Below are 19,133 nucleotides of genomic sequence, written 5' to 3'. Positions count from 1 at the left end.
CCTTGCTCAAGGTCACGTGGTTTACAGATGCTATGTGGAACTGAGATTTGTGCTGAGAAGACCACTGGGCTGAGGAACAGTGATAAATTCCTGATTCTATAACTTCCTTGGACTCTACCTTTCTCTTTTGTGAAAGGAAAAGATACAGGATATGCCTCCTAGCCCAGAAATACTATCTCTAGAATGGAAATGGAGTGGAAAATGGAGGCGATGTACTCACAGGGATGGGCAGAGCAGCGGCAGTGCTCAAAAGGCCAGCCAAGAGGAGAACTTTCATTCTGAAGGAAGAGTCTGGAATTAAAGGGTTAGAAGATTTTTAGTTTTTTCTAAGTCCCATTCCTGTTGTAAATAGGCTGCTTAGTTAGAGGTATTGCCATAGTGGTCAGGCTAAATTATGCCTCAATTCAGGTTTTGTAAGCCTAGAACAGAGCTTTAAAAAACTTTGGATGCCTTTAGACAAGACATGCATTCTCTGGCTCATAACATTGCATACACTTCATACACTTCCTTATAATCTCATAGTTCAACATACTTGTTTGGCCCCTGAAGTTATTTGAATTTGCAGTCTCTACCCACCAATCTCCACCACCACTGTTGCATCATGCTTAGTATTGGGGACATATCACCAGTGGCTCAAATGAGATTTTTTTTTATAATATACACATAAATCCACCTTAAGCTTCTACCCCCATGAGACTTACTAGACCTTTGCATAGCCTGGATGCTGTTACTGACAATTATAATTTCTCAAGGAGAAAATGATACGGGAAAAATCTTGTAAGGCAAATGGGTTGGTAGAGAATAGCACAATATGAGTGGATTCAATAAAACAAGTAAATCAGTGTGGTCTTTACTGGTCAGTAGATTCTGAAAGCAAACATTTTTATGGTCTTAAATCACATTTAATTCAAATTAACTTAATGAATTTCAAACCCAACCACTGTACTCTGGAATTAAATTTTGAAAGAAAAATCAAACCCATCATATTCTCATTAAGATTTGTCCCCAGCATCGGAAACAAGGTATATCTCTTTATAAAAGTCACTAATATAAAAGTCAACTAATTTAGATGTATTTTAAACTCAACTATGACTTACCTTCATGCTATTTTACTTTGCCTGAATTTGGGCAACTTACCTCCCTTTTCCTTCTTTTTCACATTTCTCCTTTATGTTTTTCTTCCTTTTGGATCCAAACCCTTGAATTTTTTTGTGTGATAAGTGGGCCTATTAGAAATCATTAAATTACCCAACACAAGAATATTTTAACAGTCTTCTACTTAGTGCAATAGAATCAGTCCAAATTATATTGTATGTCTTTGTAATTACCTTTGCTTCAAATGGCCCTCGGAGCAATGAATTCAAGGAACAGTGTGATCTTCTAGAACTGTATTCCCATCTAGTATTTAAGCCATATTACTAATACCTTTATGGTCATGGGCAATATGAGTCACAAGGTTTAAAGCTAAACTGAATAACTGGTTGCAGACTAAGAACTCCGACTCCTCAGGTATCTCACACAGAGAGAGGCTTAAAGACTGATTACTGAGAAAATAACTTCATCTCCTCAGTTGGGATCAGAGCAACATCTTTATCACAAATAATCCAAAATTAAAATTTGTGGCTACCAAGAATATTACAGTGTTTCTATAATATATCATCTAGGGCAGCTATACACAAGGGAGACTTAATGGACAGAAAAATTAAAGGTTCTAGAACTTTCTATTTTAAATACCATTTATTATTTCAAAATGAACTTACTTTCAAAGAAAACATTTTAAATAAACAGGTAGTGTCTTTAGAATTAAAATCATTTTGGGGCACCTGGATGGCTTAGTCAGTTAAATGTCTAACTTTAGTTCAGGTCATGATCTCACAGTTCCTGAGTTTGAGCCTTGCCATTGGGCTCTGCACTGATAGTGTGGAGCCTGCTTTAGATTCTTCGTCTCCCTCTTTCTCGGCTCTTCCCCTGCTTGTTTGCTCTCTCAAAAATAAATATTAAAAAAATAATTAAAATCATTTTTCACTATTCTAAAATGTTTAAAAATGGCAATTTAGGTCTAATCACCTCCAAATATAATTTCACCATTCCTGACAAATTCACAAATTTACAATTGTTATTGGTTAAGACCTCATGACATTTCTTTGCAGCTACACATAAGAACGTTTTGAATTTTGGAATAAGTTCTAAAATTATTTCCCTAGTTGGAAAAATTATAAATACTTATATTTTGATTAATCAAACTGAACTTAATTATTCTGAAATGACATGGTGTGATATGGTCTAAGAACAAGTGACTCAGAGCTAAGAAAAGACATAAATAAAATTTTGAGGTTAATCAGAGAAAATTTTTCTGATAAAAAGCATACTCTTCCATAAGTTCCTTCAGATGAAGTTCCTTGAGGTACCTTGTCTCAGTGACTATCAAGGCTCTTAACAACAACAACAGCAACACATTTTTGATTATTTGAAAAAATAACAAAAGGCAATTGCATTGATATCTTTCATTTCAGATAGGAAAATATGTTAAAAAATTTAAAAAAATAAAACATAAATAAAATAATAAAAAATAAAAAATAATTTATTTCCTTATAGATATTGTAAGTAGGATATAGAAGTTGACAGTTTCTTTTACTGCCTTGTTTCAGACCTTAGGAAAAACTCTATTATGGTATCTTTTATTATTTTTGTAATCTAGCCCGTACTGTATTAATAGTTACCAAAAAAGAGTCCTAATGAAAACACAAAGTTTCTCTTATGACACAATTTCTTGCTATAAAATTGCAGTAGCAATATTTATCTCTGACTACACTGAACATTAAGACACTTCAGAGCTTTCTGTCTGTGTTGTCTTTACCCTTATTTTGAGTATATGAGACACGCAAAAAATTTGCAGGACCTCCACTTCCCCTAACACACACGGACAGCTGCACAAGAGCTAGAACCAGATGTACCAAGCAGTGCATAATCATCCACATTTTAAACTGAATTTGGTAAAGAGCACTTGGATTTATTTTTTTCTGTTTGAAGTTACATTATGACAAAGGACATTAATAAGCATCTACCATTTAATAACTGAATATTTGTTTCCCACAGGAAACATCTCTCCCAACCATACTCCTGCCTTTTTTTTTATTTCTTTTTAAGTAGTAGGGTCTAGGGAAGCACAATTATAATTTGAAGTGTGAGCTTTGAGTTGGTCTTTCACATATAGCTGTTTAAATAAATGACTGGAAATAAACTTGAGTAAGCATTTGGATTTTTATTAGGATATTAAGATACTAAAAGTAATGCACATTAATGACAAAAGAGCATTATTCCACTTTTTTGAAGTGTACATATTATGAACAAAACGAATGTAGTATTTTCTTCAAGTTTCATAATTAGGAAGTATCTCACAAACAGATGTAGAGAGTGTTCACAAACAGCATACAGGATTTTGCATATGTAGACTTTATTTTAAAGTTTAATTCCAAAGTTAATGTTAAATGCTTAGTGCATACACTGTCAGCAAGCCATTACTCTTATTGTCATCTCACACATGCAAAAGTTTTGCTAAATATAAATCTACAAGTATCATGGATGCATATATTTTCAGGAGTGGTCAGGACAGAGAAGGATGCTGGAATGTTAGAATTCTTTCAAATCTTAATTCAAAACAGGAGATTTTCATCTATGTCTTCTGTAAAAAACAAAAACAGAACACATTTTTAGAAAACAGCCAGAGTTGTAATATAAACAATGATAGAACTGAGGGATTAGAGAAACTATCTAATAAGACTTACAGGATAGTTCTCAAACCTGATAGGGCATCAGTGCCACCTGTGAAGCTTTTATTTATTTATTTATTTTAAAGTTTACTTATTTATTTTGAGAGAGAGAGAGAAAGGGAGGGAGGGAGGGACATAGGGAGGGGCAGAGAGAGAGGGAAAGAGAGAGAGAATCCCAAGCAGGTTTTGCACTGTCAGCACGGAGCCCAACATGGGGCTAGAACCCATGAACTGGGAGATCAGGACCTGAGCCGAAACCAAGAGTCAGACGCTTAACCAAATGAGCCACCCAGGCACCCCATCTGTGAAACTTTTAAAAAGATACCATATGGCTTCACTTATATGTGGAATCTAAAAAACAAAAAGAACAAACAAAAAGCAGAAACTGATGGCTGCCAGAGGGGAGGGCATGGGGAGATGGGCAAAATGGGTGCAGTGGGAGGTACAGGCCTCCAGTTATGGAATAAGACACAAGCATAAAAGGCAGAGCATAGAGAATATAGTCAGTGGTATTATGTGGTGACAGACAGTAGCTATACTTGTGGTGATTACAACATAACGTATAGACTTGTTGAATCACTATACTGTACACCTAAAATTAATGTAACATTGTGGGTCAACTATACTTCAAGTAAAAAAAGATATACTCTCAGGCCTTACCCCTGGCCTCCTGAATCAGAATCTCCAGGGGTGGGCCAATGGCATGTATACATCTAGAAACTCCACTGGTAGTTCTAAATGTAGGGTTGAGAAGCACCAATAGAGACCTAGCCAAGAAATGCCAAGTATACTAACCTATAAAGGTTGCTAAGATATAACAGAAATAAATAGAAGTATAGGGTCAGTTAAATCAAATTTCCAACCAAGTAATTGTAAAAGAACTTGTTGCCACACCTTTGGATGAGAGAACATCCTTTAGGGGATATAAGATCACTCTTACCGGTATGGCCCACCCTCACTCAAGCATTGTTGAACAAATAGTTAAACAGATTAACTTGAAGCATACGAATGACTACACTGTCTGGGACACCAGGTAATTTTCCTGCTCAGTGTAAGTCTTACACAAGAGTAGGAAAGATTATGAACTGTGGTATATTTCCTTTGAACACTGGCTTCGTTTGTAAAATGAATATTTTAGTCTCAATATTTATAAATTTACTTACTGCTGTGCTCACACTTTTTGCCTTCTTTTCATTGTTTGGATAAGAGATGTCCTTCCTTAACTTTAGGCTAATCCTCTGCCTATGCCCAGGATCTCTTCTGGCCTCAGAAATTCTCCCCCTAATTTTACTCTTTTGTTTTTCTTCTTTTTTAATTAAAAAATTTTTAAAAATTAGGCTCTGCAACATAGGGCTTGAACTCACAACTCTGAGATAAAGAGTGGCGTGCTCTACTAAGCCAACCAGACAGCCGTGTTTTTCTCATATCCTCAATCTTTCCTTTTTTACTGGACCCTTCCCATGAACATGCAAATATGCTGCATAGCCAGCCTTGAGTGCATGGCACTATGGGGACCATCAGTAAACACTTGTTGAATGAATGAATGAATGAATGAATGCTCAAACTTATTTTATTCCCAGAAATGCTTCCCTCAACTTTAAACCCCTTTTTAGTTTTCCTGTCTTCAAGCAGCCACTCTTTACCCTTTCTCATCTATTGTTTCTCAACCTATGGAATCTGGCCTCCGTCTCTACTGTTCCATCAAAGTTGCTCTTACTAAGGCCACGCAGTATGCCCTTATTTCTATGTAAAAGGAGCGTTCTTAGTTTTTTATCTTACTTGACGTCTCAGCAGTATTTGGCACTGTGATCTCTTCTTCCTCTTCAAATACCTCCTTTGAAATGGCACAATCCTGTTTTCTTCCTTCCTTTCAGGAGACTTCTCATTCTCCTTCATGAACTCCTTCTTTCTCCTCTACCCATTTTTCTTGGTTCCTTGGTGTTCAACCCTAGACCTTTTCCCACGTGGCTCAACACATTTTTGTGGGGGAATTAATTCCCTTCCATAGCGTTAATTACTTTCCGTATGCTTGTAATCCTCAACTATGTACTTACATTCCAAAATGTTGCCTTGAAAAGCTGACCCATGTATTCATGTATCTACTGTTCATTGTCTCCCAAGTACTTAAAAGTTCACATCATAAATGGAAGTTATCATCTTCCCAAAGTCAGCTTCTGTGCTTGTGTTTTCTGTCTCTGTTCCTCTGTCTCTTTGCCTGGCCTGAGCCCGGAACCTGGGTGTCATATTTCCCTTTGTCTCTATCTCTCAACTGTCTGTTCCCTGCCCCCACATATTTCCTAGCAAATACTTATTATTTCTATATTATATACACCTTGAACATGCTTAGGTTCTTGAATATATCATGTTTATATTTTTAAATATTATCTTGAGTGTGTTTCTTTTTCTTTTTCCCCACTGTAACTGCTCTAGTTCAAGTTCTAATCAACTATGCCTGGATTTACCACAGGCAAATCAGCCAGTTCTCTGGCTTCTCCACCATGTAACCAAAAGAATCTTTCTTAAGTACAAATCCAGTGAAACCACTCCCTTGTTTAAAACACTTTGGTGATCCTCCAGTACTTTTAGGATAATGTCTTTAACTGGCTCAGTAGGACCTGCATGATCTGACTCGTTTGCCTATGAGTCTCAGTTGGAGGGTTTTTCTCAAGATTAATGTGGAATGGTATGTCATGAACACCAAATAAATATTACTCCTCTACCTTTCAATTAAACCCCACTTTTACACAGAAGGAAAATGAGACTTGCTGAGGTTAAGTGGTATGCCCTAACTCACATAGCTAACTCATGACAGAGCTGGATATTCGAGCACACCTAGCCCAGATAAAAGGCAGTTAAAATTCAGAATGGCCGTGGCTAAAATTTATCTTGTCCTTTCATGGATTTCCCAGCCATGAGGGAAGGAAGGGCACGCTTACAAATAGAGATTTTGTTGTGTTTTGTTTTCCCTAGCTACAGCCCAAAGCAGTAACTTGTTTGGTTGTTCTGACTGAATATTAAATATCTGCTTTCTTGGTTTACTATGTGATAATTCTTTCCCTCCTTCAAAATAATGTAATCATGGCCAAACCACAGTGAACAAACAAGACCATTAAAAGCTTTTGGAGTCGCTGAACTTCAAGCCCTTCCTGCTCCTCCCAGACAACCACCCAGCACAGAGCCTGAGTGAGCCTACATGCTGAAGAGCTGCCAGAAGTTTCAGAGGAACAGTGAAGCACAACTGGTTTCCTTAAATAAGTGGAATCTGTTCAAACTCAATCACTCTGTTAAAATCAAGTGCCATATAAAAGGGCACACACTGGGGCGCCTGGGTGGCTCAGTCGGTTAAGCGTCTGACTTGGGCTCAGGTCATGATCTCATGGTTTGTGAGTTCGAGACCCGCATCGGGCTCTGTGCTGACAGCTCAGGGCCTGAAGCCTGCTTCGGATTCTGTGTCTCCCTCTCTCTTTACCCCTTGCCTGCTCACACTCTGTCTCTGTCTCTCTCTCTCAAAAATAAACATTAAAAAAAATTTATAAAGAGCACAATATATCCTGTCCCAGCTATGTTTCCCCCTTTTGATAATGGTGGGGTGGAGGGAGTGGGGCAGCTGTACTTGGGTACACTTTGTCTTTTTAACATGGGAATTAGGAAAGTAGTTTTAGCCATTTTGGGGAATATATTTGAATTTATAAGTACTGTACTTATAGAATAGACGTTAGAAGGGAAATTGGTATTATTTATATGGGTTGGGGTCTTAACAGCTTATTCATTTCCTATTAATGCTAATAGGGTATAAACAATATGTCACAGCTTCTAAGACCTCTTCTCACATTATAGCAGGAGTTGGTCTGTGTGACCAAATGAATATGGCAGAAGTATGTCACTTCTGAGATTAGGTTACAAAAGACATTATAACTTAAGTCTTGGGTTCTCTCTCTCTTCTCTCACAGATGCTAAGCTGTGAGCAGTCCTATGGAGAGGACCACATGGTGAGGAAATGGAATCTTCCAACAGTAGCCATGTGGGCGAGTTCAGAGGAGATCCTAAGATAGAACTGTCCAGATAAACAACTCCTAGATTCCTGATCCTTGGAAACTGTGAACTTGTAAGCTTCTAAGCTTTAGGGTAATTTGTTATGCAGTGATAGGCGACCAATATACAGCACTTGGTGCTTACAAAAATATACATTCTTTGCTCCTTACAGTTGTGCTTATTTCACAGAATAATATTGTAGAGGCAAAGAGCTAACCCTTTCTGCTTACCTATTTATCAGTAAGTACTCAATACTCTCAGCTCTTTCTTTATAATTTCAAGGCATTCTACATATCATGAAGAATATATATATACACACACACATATATAATATATATAAGAATATATATTACATATATAAGAATATATATAATAAATATATTAATTTTTAAATGTTTATTGAATTTTGAAAGAGAGACAGAGTGTGAGTGGGGTAGGGGCAGAGAGAGAGGGGGACACAGAATCCAAAGCAGGTTCCAGGCTCTGAGCTGTCAGCAGAATCAGACGCAGGGTTCAAACCCATGAACCATGAGATCATGACCTGAGCTAAAGTCGGACGCTTAACTCACTGAGACACCCAGATGCCCCATGAAGAATATTTTTAAAGTGAATGTCATACAAGTTGCCTCCTTTTAAGACATTCTGACCTTTGATGAACTTACTTTTCATGATTGGTTGGCTGCACATTCATCCTACTTGTATGTTGTGAACATAACATATAAAACCTCTGCTTTAGAGATTGTTTGCTGTTGATTTACATTGTGCAAGCAGTTTTGAGTGCTCATTTTTTGAGAATATTTCAAATCTTGATTATTAAAAACATGCTTGCTAATAAAAATCAGCTTTAACTTAGGAAAACAAAAGGAAGTATGTTAAGACATAGACTGGCAAAACAAATATCTAAATTTAAGTTCCTCCATCACAGGGAGAAAGAAAGAACCCTCTGATTATTATTATTTTTGCCACTGAAGATGCAGTAATAGATTGAAAGCATATCTGGACACAACTTGTGATATGAGGCCCTATCTTTAGTGAGTTGGTAACGAATTCTAAGATTTTTCTGACATCTCCCACTGGCAGAATCAGACTTATTGTTTTACTCTTCACATATGACTTTTTAAAGTTTGGACCAATAGTCAGGTTAAGAAATGACATAAAATCCCTCCTTCTTCAGAAGGGTAGCACAGCTCTCTGGATTGACATCATTTTCTCAGGCTTAGCCAACTGCTAAGAACTCAATGTTGTGATCCCCTAAGTATTCCCACTTTTACTCTCTGAAAAAAAGAGTATCATCAAGGGAAGTATGAAGTAACCTTGCAATGACAGCATGTGCCCTGAGGAAGTCCTACCTGGGATGCTGCCACCTTGCTGTCCCTAGGTGTCAATCTGAGCACATAGCAGGACCTCTCCAGGAGGGCTGCAGGCCTTGGTGCTCTCCTGGAGAAGAGGATACCCCTTTCCCTGACTGATGATGAGTTTACCTTCTTTAATTCCAAAGCAGTGGCCCCACTCCTTCAGGGTGATGTGCTTATCTTTGTTGGGATCACACTCCTCAAAGAAGCGAGTTATGCAGTGTTCCATGGGCACCAGAGATGCTCGCAAAGGAGCAAGCTCAGAATGTGTTAAGACTCTGCAATGAAATAAACGGTGGTGTATTAATGGCCAGCTTGTATATGAAAGTTAACTCTTAGGATAACTAAGGCATTTTTCTTCCACAAGATTGCTAGGAATGCCAAATAAATAGTACACTCATGAAAAGGTGCAAAATTATGGGTAAGATACACAGCACTTGAGATGTCACAAAGTTTCTTTCCTCACTGGGAAGTACTCTCCTGCCAACTTAAATTTATAGGGATGTGCCTCACCCCCCACCAACAATCATGTTTGTACAGCCTGACTCTTACCCACTGACCATTACCCAATTGTACATATCCAGATGTAAGCACTTGACCTAAGCTGGGCCAATCAGAACATCTTGGGAATTCAGGATTAAGAATGAGAAGGAATTTAAGGAGTCTCTGCTACAGGCTGGGTCCTAATATCTAAACTTGGGAAACATGGTGTGGCCATATTGTGCTATCTTCAAAGCAGTTTTGTGTTTAGACACCTAACTACATTTGTTTGGCATGTCAGTGTTCTAAAACAGAGGTGGAAACTTCCTAGATTTGTTTAGAAGTATCTTTGTATAGATAATTAGACATTCTATCAGGGAGATGACCTAGTAATGTGAAGGTTAAGAGTTTTTACCTGTCCATAGGATGTTGGTCAAGTTCACCAAACTGCCAGTGCACAGGATACACATACATGTGGTAGTTTTTCTTAAAATCCCGTAAGAGAAGGTCAATGGAATGGTCCCCAGCCAACAGCCTCTTTTCATCCAGGTAAATCTTCTTGACCTGGGATTAGGAAGGGAGAAGATCATCAGAGAATCAGACAAATGTAATGTAATTATCACTGGTAAACTTTACTTGAAGAGTAACAGTGACATGACAGAGCAAAACAAGCCCAGGCCATCATGAGACCGAATGAAATCCTTTCTAGTCAACACTATACAGACTTTCTTATTTCTACATAGAATAACAGCCAACTAAAAAATACAACCTGTGGTTTTTAGAAGATATTTAAGTATTTTTGATCTTTCTTTTAACCGAGTACTGTTCATCACATTCCTTAAAATTATGAGAAGGTTTTAATGAAAAGGCCTGAAATAACCTAGGCAAAATTGTTGGTTAGTGAAAAGTCCCAATCACCACATTGGCATACTCTTAATTCTCTAGGTATTTCTGTCCAGTGTCTGATCAGAATCAGCTGTGGTGTGACACCATTTGGTCAGCCCCATTAAAATTTCCCTGTTTTGCATCTAATGCTCTCAAGACTTTCACTATGATGTATTAAAAAGAGAGGATAGAAATTATTTCTGGGCAATGCATATAAAACTCTCAGCTTATGATGTTACTCATGAACTAACTGGAAGCATTTAGAACAGAACTACCCATCTCCATGGTCACATCCACCAACTTCTCTCCTTGTTATCATGGATTAACTTCCTGTGCTCTGAATATAAGCCCAACCCTTCACTGGTGCTCAGAAGCCTACCCCTTTCCATCTCCTCAAAACCACCCTATGGCAGTTGGGTACCTCTTCTATTCCTTATTAGTTTTTACCATCTTTACTGGGGTCCTACCAGAAGCACACAAACACCCTCTACTATCTCCCACTGGTAGATGGGATTCTTGAACTCACATTCCTGTCTGGCTGCCACCCATTTCACTTTTCCTCTTTCTAGCAAAATGCCTTGAATATATTGTCTATACTTGGTGCTTCCACGTCCTTCCTCCTATTCTCTTTTGAACCCTGTCACTCAAGCTTTTCTTCTCTCCAATCTGCAGAAACAGCTTCTGTCAAGGTTAACTCTGTGACCACCACATGCCAAATCAGTGCTCAACTCATTCCTCATTTTATAACCTGTAAGCAGCATTTGACACAGTTAATGCACACCTTCCTTCTTGTTTAATTTTTTCTTCATAGCATGTTTCATTCCACCTGACATACCTTATATATTTGCATATTTATTTACATGTTTATATATTTGCATGTATGCTCATATTTGCAATATGTCTATAAACACACATGTGCGTGCACACACGCACACACACACACATTTGTTCAGAGTCTCTTTTCCTAGGATGTTAGCTCATGAAGGCAGAGATTTTTCTTTGCTTCATTGCTGTATCCCCATCATGTAAATCAATTCCAGATACACAGGATGCACTCAATAGCTATTTGATGAGTGCATTTTCCCTGAGAACTTCTGGAATGAATATTCTGCACTTTTAAATCTTAATATATTACTGACATTGCAAATAAGGGATTTCTCTTATATCATAAATCTGTCTGGTCTATGAGGGCAAAAAGATGTATTAAAAATCTTTTAAATTTATTTAAATTTATTATTAGATTTAAATAATATGTTTGGGCCTGAATATATAAGTGCTGAATGGAGGTTCCGTTTGCTCAACCAGGATTTGCTCTGGGGTATGAGGTGAAGAGTCCTTGCTCAGGCCACTGCCCTTTGGACAGGAATGGGGTGGTTTGGCCATGTCTCAAACCTTGTGGCATGAATGGTGACCACTACTGTTCTGTTACTGCATGTGAACTTAGCAGGTGTGGCGAACCAAGTGGGCTCTTGCTGATATGCAGGGGGAGGTAGGCCCCCTCCTCCCCTCAACACACATACCCTTTTTCCTTAGGCTCTGTACATAGACACTTGGGTAGTTGACCTGTGGATAACTTACTTTATTTCTCTGCTTCTCATTTAGATATCCACCGTGTTCAGGGTTTGGCTCATAAAGCTGCATGAGAATATTCTTGAGCCAGTCTCTCATCCTTAGGGGAAACTGAGTCACTTCAAAGTCTGTACAAATAGGAATAGCTGTTCCAAGCAGAAAGAAAATAGATTTTAATCTTTGGATCTTACTCCTATCTTATGGCACGTCCTCATAACAGAAAGCTTAATAACATCTGGTGACTGACAGTACGCTCACTGTCCCACTGTCACAGCAGTGGGTCCTTACACCTGGCGGCAAAACAGAACTGCCTGTGGTGTTTTCAAAACATACCAGATTCCAGCTTCCATTCAAAGACATTCTGATTTGATTGGTCTGGGGTAGAATGTGGGCATCAGGATGATTTAAAAGTTCCAAAAATAATTTTTTATTATTATTATTATTTTTTCTTTAAAAAAATTTTTTTTAACGTTTATTTATTTTTGAGAGAGAGAGACAGAGCATGAACAGGGGAGGGGCAGAGAGAGAGGGAGACACAGAATCTGAAACAGGCTCCAGGCTCTGAGCAGTCAGCACAGAGCCCGACGCGGGGCTCGAACTCATGGACCGTGAGATCATGACCTGAGCCAAGATCGGACGCTTAACCGACCAAGCCACCCAGGCGCCCCCCCAAAAATAATTTTGATATGCAGGTTTATTTGATATGCAGGTTTATTTTGATTTTGGTTTATTTGATATGCAGGTTTATTTATTTGATATGCAGGTTTATTTTGATATGCAGGTTATTATTTGATATGCAGATTTATAGGTGGAGGGTAGAGGCTGCAAGAACTATTTATCAGGAGAAAAGAGAAAAAAGTGGAAATTAGATTAACCTGTGGTAACAATGTTAAATCTCAGTGACTTAAAAGAACACAAACTTTTTAATTTTTTTAGTTTTACTGAAATATAATATACATACAACACTGTTTAAGATGTACAGCATAATAACTTGACATCCGTATGTTGTGCAATGACCACCTCACTATCACCTCACTAGCTACAAAATTTTTTTTCCTTGTGATGAGAACTTTTAGGATCTACTCTTTTAGCGACTTTCAGATATACTCTACAGCAGTGTTAATTACAGTCACTGTGTTGTACATTCAAGGCCAATACAAGTTGACAGGAGGGCTCTGCATACAGGACCACACATATGCTAGCTCTTAAATGCAGCTGCCCAGAACTCACATGGATGATTTTTGCTGCAATTTCACTGGACAAATCAACTCATATGGCCACATCTAAGATCAAGAGGGCTGAGAAATTTAATACTCTTGTGTGTCAGGAAAGACAGAACTGGAAATATTAGTAAGGACTGCTAATGTGGAGAATCACTTAGTGATAAGGAGATCCAAACACAATTGAGAGTATTTGGGGGGAAGAAGAGCATTAAAAAAAAACTTCTAGAAGAATATATTGTCATAAAACTTCTTGGCGGAGACTTAACGCACGTTGGAAAAAGGACAAGTAATTTAGCAAAATTCCAATGATTCATTTCAATTATTAAGTGGTAACATTATCATAGTAATTCTGAACCCTGGCTGCACCTTAGAATTGTCTAGGTTACTTTAAAAACAAATGAAAAAGCAATGTTAAAGCCCCAACCCCGTCCAATTAAATCAGTCTCTTTTAGTTAAGGCTGGGGAATTATTCTTTTTATTTTTTTTAAGTCTCTCTAGAAGATTTTAATGAGCATCCTAGGTTCAGAACTACATTAGCCTTTTTCCATTTGCATGTGGGAGTCTGTATATAGATTATTCAGATATGCATAGATTCACCCCAAATCCTCTCAGCAATGGTGGTTGGCAAGAGTGGCAGAATCTTACATTTGCAGGCTCCAAAATAATCCAGTTGTAGCTGGTGCCCTTTTTTGGTTCCCTCCAGTTTACATTTAGTAGCAAACAGATGACAGGAGCTGGCATAGGTCTGATTGTCAGTGCCACAAACCTAGGAAAGACAAGCATGAGAAAAAGCTCATGTTTCTTTAAAACTTTTTTTTGAAAAAAATTTTAATGTTTATTTTTGAGAGAGAGAGAGACAGAGCATGAGCAGGGGAGGGGCAGAGAGAGAGGGAGACACAGAATTTGAAGCAGGCTCCAGGCTCTGAGCTGTCAGCATAGAGCCTGACACGGGGCTCGAACCCACGAGCCTTGAGATCATGACCTGAGCCGAAGTAGGATGCTTAACTGACTGAGCCACCCAGGTGCCCCTTGAGCTCATGTTTCTGAATGTACACTAGGAAAATACTCTGCTTCTTAAAGCTCATAGGCAGACTGATAGTTGTGCTGAGCCAGGTAAGTGAAGTTATTAAAATCATAACTGCCTATTTGCTTAAAAAAATCAACTAAATTATACCAATGGTGATGACAATCTAGCTCTAGATAAGTTCAGTAGAATGCAAACTGCAGACTTTTCAAGGATACAGTGAGTTTTAAAATGAGTTCTGAAGATATCAATGCCATTATTACCTTTTCAAGGTACAGTTGAAATTCCTTATTTTTGCTGGCATTTGTTCCTATTCAGTATTATTTCAAGTATTAGATGATAACTTGGACATTTTTTTTTTGACAAACATTTCAATTGCAAGCCACTTTCATCCAAATCACTAACTACTTGGGGCCCCTTAGAGACTATTTTGTAGAATACTTACTTGGTCAAGGAGTTTTGAAGGAGGACAAGTCACTGAATCTTGGCAAACACAGTGTGGTTTTCCCTGCTGGTCAGCTTTACAGATGTGTCCTCTTTTACACTGGAAGTTCATGCAAGAATCTGACAGGAAAGATTGAACAGAAAGCATGAGCAAAGCTAAACTGAGTATGTAACCTCAAATTTATCTAGACATGAGCTCCATTTTCACTAATTAAAGAAAATTTGGGAAAATATTAGAAACCATTCTAATGGACATCTTAATGTTCAGATGGGACCCTCTGACATCAAACTGTGTTACACAATAGTCTAGATTTCCTGGGCAGTTTGAATTGGGAATATAAAAAGAACAAACAGCTCTTCTTGGCCTGCCTACAATGGTCATAGTCTGAAGTCTATAATTTAAGTTTGTGCAGGTTGGTCAGAAGTTAATAAGTCATGAAAATTTTGTGTTGAAATTTAAAATCTTTGTGATTGGGTATGCCATTGGGAATTAGGTAGGTCTCAATTAAATACAGGACCTAAATTCACTAGTAAGTTATGGATTTGAGAAAAAATAAAGTAGGAGCACCTGGGTGGCTCAGTCGATTGGGTGTCCGACTTTGACTCAGGTCATGATCTCGCAGTTTGTGAGTTCAAGCCCCACAATGGGCTTGCTGCTGTCAGCACAGAGCCCACTTTATATCCTCTGTCCCTCTCTCTCCCTGCCCACCACACCCCCATCTCATGCTTTCTCTCTCAACAATAAATATGACGTCAAAGAGAAAAAATAAAGTAGAATGAATTCTTTTCAGAAGCATAGGATTTAGGAAAGAAGAATTCTAGCTTTCATACTATTACAAGACTTCCAGTTTGTAAACACATTTGCCCATAGTTGTGTATAAAATGTATGCTAGAGAATGTCAACAGTTTATGAGAACATTTCTGTGGGGAGGATGTAAGAGAGGAAAAATTCTGAGAAGCAGTGACAAATAAATGATGGAATGGGGATAGCCTAATGCGGCCATTCCATTTCTTCCTTGATACAGTCATGAGCAGCTTAGCCTGGACTCACCAGTACCATGTACCATTCTGTTGTCTTCATATGAACTTTCACCTTCATTTGGTAGGCTCTCTGTTTTCTTGGCCTTTATAACAACAAGAGCAGAAGCTGAAGTTTATTTACAGGAAAGCCATTACATAATTGGAATGTATTCCATTGGAATACATTGGAAATATATTCCATTGGAATATATTTCCACTGTGTGTACCTTCACAAAGCTTTTCATACCCAAATCATTTCAGATCTCAAAATGATACCAGCCATAACTGTGGAAATAGACAGTAACCCTTTGAGAATAGGAGCCATTTGTTTCTTCCTCAACTGGATTCAGTGCTGTATCTCTGGGGATTATTCAATAAAAGTTGGAACTAACATCAGGAGCAAAGCTGGGACCTCCCCTTTGGATTTTGGAATGGTAGAAATGTAGTATTATCATGTGATTCTATAGTTAAGACACAATTACATCAGTAACCTCTATGGAGCTGTTAATAAAGGTTTCTTACCAGGTTTCTAAAGTGTAATAACACTCCTACCTTAAAATGGCAGGAGAGTTCTCAGTAATCAAGGTCACTATTGACCTTGGCCACCAAAAGCTGTGTCAAGTCCTCCTAGTGAGTGGCTGCTAGCGTTTTGCCTGAAAGCTCCAAATGATTAAACAACCAATGACGATATGCTTCTTCCCTACTCCCACTCTGTTGCAGTTTCCTGATTATCATTTTGGTGTGTATTTACTTAAAGTTGGAGCTGAAGTCTTTATTCTTCATCTTTATAGCTAAATCAACAAACATTCCTGGATTTCTTATTACATTAGAGACATTTTGCTAGACCTTGGTGATCTAACCTGAATATTACATGGCATCTACTCTTAAGACATTAGGGCAGTAGTTGTTAGTGTTTCCCATCCCTCATATCTGTCAGAATTTACCATTTTAGTTAGCTCCAGGCACTTTCAACTGCCTGTATCTGCATCTCTGTGCCTGGAAAACCATGACATCTATTTGGCCTGCTCAAAGGACAGACTGAAAGTGCTGGGGAATTAACACCTCTCTTAGCAATTCTCAGTCTGTACAAATGCCCCAGCTCCCTCATTCTCCAAATGGGGTAATTCAGAGGAATGTGCTTTACATGGCTTTAATGATATACCTTTGATTAGCTTCCTTTCCTTCCTGGTTATCATGTCCCATTCCTCTTTGTTCCCTGAACTTCTCAAATAAACTACTTAAATCCAGGCTCTGCTTCTAGGGGAACCCAAATAAAATAGGCACTTTCAGCCTGGTGATGGAGAGCAGAGGAAAATAAATAATTTTAACACATTTTAGTAATGTACTGGTAGAGATAGGCATGGGAGACTGAGAGCACAGAGAAAGGTCACGGCTATTTCTTTATAAAGCTAAGTGCTCTATCAGACAAGCATCAATGTAAAGAATCTCACCCCTTGGTATTCTCCAGGTTCACTAGCATCTACATTCCCATTTTCACGTGCTCTTTCTTTTTCTCTTTCTCTTTCCTCTTCATATTTGAGGTGATAGAAAATGGACTGAGATCTTTCAGCCTCCATGAAGGCCTCACTTGGGATGAATTCGTAGTCATCAGTTGCATCGTGTCTGGGATCATCATCACCATCATCATTAGCCCCATGATTTCTGGGCATAGTGTTACCATCACCAGTAGGCTCCACGAGCAAAGCCTCAGAAACAGTCTTTTTATCCATCTCCTCATGGTTGCTGGTAACTTCAGGTTTTTCTTCTTGGCTCTGCCATTCAGCATCTTGGCTGTGCTTAGTAATTTTTGATGCACTTTCCTCTTCCATTTCTGCATTGGAACTGTCCTCTTCTTGTTCTTGGTTACCCTGCTCAAATTCAGCTTTCTGCATTTTGCTTACTTCAGTTGGTTCACTGGACTTTTCCAAAACATCATCAGATTTGGTACTATTTTCATCCTCCTTGCTATTAGAATGCTCCTTGGGAAATTCTCTCTCCCTTTCTTTGTTATTGTTGTGGGTACTGACTTCACCTGGCTCTTCATCCCCTTCCTCTTCTCCATTGGGGATATTTGGATCCTGCTCTTGTTTTCCTTGATCATTTACATCTTGGCTATGTTTGTTGCTCCTGTTCAACTGAGAATGTAATTCATTCATTGGTTGTTCTTGTTTTTTTTCTGTTTTTGTGATGCTTTCTTGTTGGTTAATATCTACAATGGAACTAATATTAGGAGCAAGGAAATCAATGTTCTCTGGGCGTTTTTTCTTTTGAGGCTCATTCGTATCTTCTTTTAGGTTCAATGTACCTTCAGATGGTATGTACTCCACATTCTCACTTAAGTCACTTTCACTCTCCTCTTCATCCTGTAACCCGAGCTCTTGGCTATAACTCTGGTCCTGATCTGCTGACTGGTCCTGGCTTTCCTCCTTTGGCTTTAGTACTGAAGATTTTTCAGCCTTACAAGAAAAAAAGTTTACTCTTGAAACAATTGGTAATGGAATATCTACATCATATTTTAATTCATAAGCTAACCTTTAGTGTTCATTATTTTTTTCACATAATATCAGGTAAACTCATATACAATGTTCCTCACACTTTATAGTTGCAAGTTTATAACCTGAATTTGAATTTTGTGGTATGAAATTATATAGCACCTTGGCCAAAGGCATAAAACTCACTAATTTTCACAGTTCTTTTGATAACTGGAGATCACTGATACGATAATCATCTTTTAAAAATTAAGCTGAGGTGAGAATGAGGTAATATCCTTAACTATGCTTTGAAATTGAGACCTTTGGAAAAATTTTAAATTATAATCGCATAACCATGTTACTTTTACCTTATGGTTGGGATGGTCTTCTATAGGCACTGCAATTTCCTTTTCATTTTCTGCATCTTCAACCCTTAACATGGGGATTGCAGTGTTGTTAGGTGTTACTAACACTTCAGCCTGTTGGATGGAACTCAAGGAATCAGCAGTTGGTTTCGGATGATTAGACAGGAACCTTGCATTTGTCTGAAAAAAAGTAGAAATTGGCTCACGTTATTCACGTCTAGATGCTGATGTCTAAAATTTCTAGCTACTCCTTTATCGTCATCATTCTTAGTAGCACTATGGTTCATACATAACATCAATTAAAAAATACTCTCTAGAATTTTTAAGAATACAAGCAAATGGCTAGATTATAATCTTAGGTGAAAACAGACTCCCAAACATATTTAAGAAAAAGTTATGTATGCAGAGACTGGGTGAAAATAGAGCAAAGATTATTTCAATAATTGTCACCTTTGAGGTTTGGAATTATTTTCTGTGCTTTTCAAACTTAAAAAACAT

General features: G+C 38.0%; 2 protein-coding genes across 9 annotated transcripts in view; one reads left to right on the top strand and one right to left on the bottom strand.

Annotated features, from left to right (window-relative positions):
• Positions 1-19,133, top strand: part of NUDT9 (nudix hydrolase 9) — a 101,507-nt gene that overhangs the window by 45,612 nt on the left and 36,762 nt on the right. For 2 of the 5 annotated variants that reach the window (XR_008296245.1, XR_008296246.1), the window contains exon 8: positions 7,721-7,875. The exons of 2 other annotated variants lie outside the window; for them this stretch is intronic. Coding sequence is in view for 1 of the 3 variants with exons in the window: in XM_015067252.3 (XP_014922738.1) it covers positions 7,721-7,734 (14 nt within the window). In the remaining 2 variants the exon portion in view is untranslated. Of the gene's footprint in view, positions 1-7,720; positions 12,536-19,133 lie in introns of those variants that run through there. One more of the 5 variants, XM_015067252.3, reaches the window with a different exon arrangement.
• The window catches only part of SPARCL1 (SPARC like 1), a 50,021-nt gene continuing 34,130 nt past the window's right edge, over positions 3,243-19,133 (bottom strand). For all 4 annotated transcript variants that reach the window (XM_015067213.3, XM_015067220.3, XM_015067225.3 and 1 more), the window contains 9 exons: positions 18,639-18,815; positions 17,251-18,255; positions 15,831-15,903; positions 14,781-14,899; positions 13,957-14,077; positions 12,098-12,234; positions 10,050-10,198; positions 9,284-9,432; positions 3,243-3,682 (listed from right to left, as the gene is read on the bottom strand). In XM_015067213.3, the coding sequence (XP_014922699.2) occupies positions 3,654-3,682; positions 9,284-9,432; positions 10,050-10,198; positions 12,098-12,234; positions 13,957-14,077; positions 14,781-14,899; positions 15,831-15,903; positions 17,251-18,255; positions 18,639-18,815 (1,959 nt within the window). In that variant the 3' untranslated portion in view covers positions 3,243-3,653. The remainder of the gene's footprint in view (positions 3,683-9,283; positions 9,433-10,049; positions 10,199-12,097; positions 12,235-13,956; positions 14,078-14,780; positions 14,900-15,830; positions 15,904-17,250; positions 18,256-18,638; positions 18,816-19,133) is intronic.

Source organism: Acinonyx jubatus, chromosome B1 (assembly GCF_027475565.1).
Source record: "Acinonyx jubatus isolate Ajub_Pintada_27869175 chromosome B1, VMU_Ajub_asm_v1.0, whole genome shotgun sequence".
NCBI classification, from domain to species: domain Eukaryota; kingdom Metazoa; phylum Chordata; class Mammalia; order Carnivora; family Felidae; genus Acinonyx; species Acinonyx jubatus.
The sequence above is the reverse complement of the archived record's forward strand: the minus strand, read 5'-3'. Positions and strand labels throughout refer to the sequence as shown.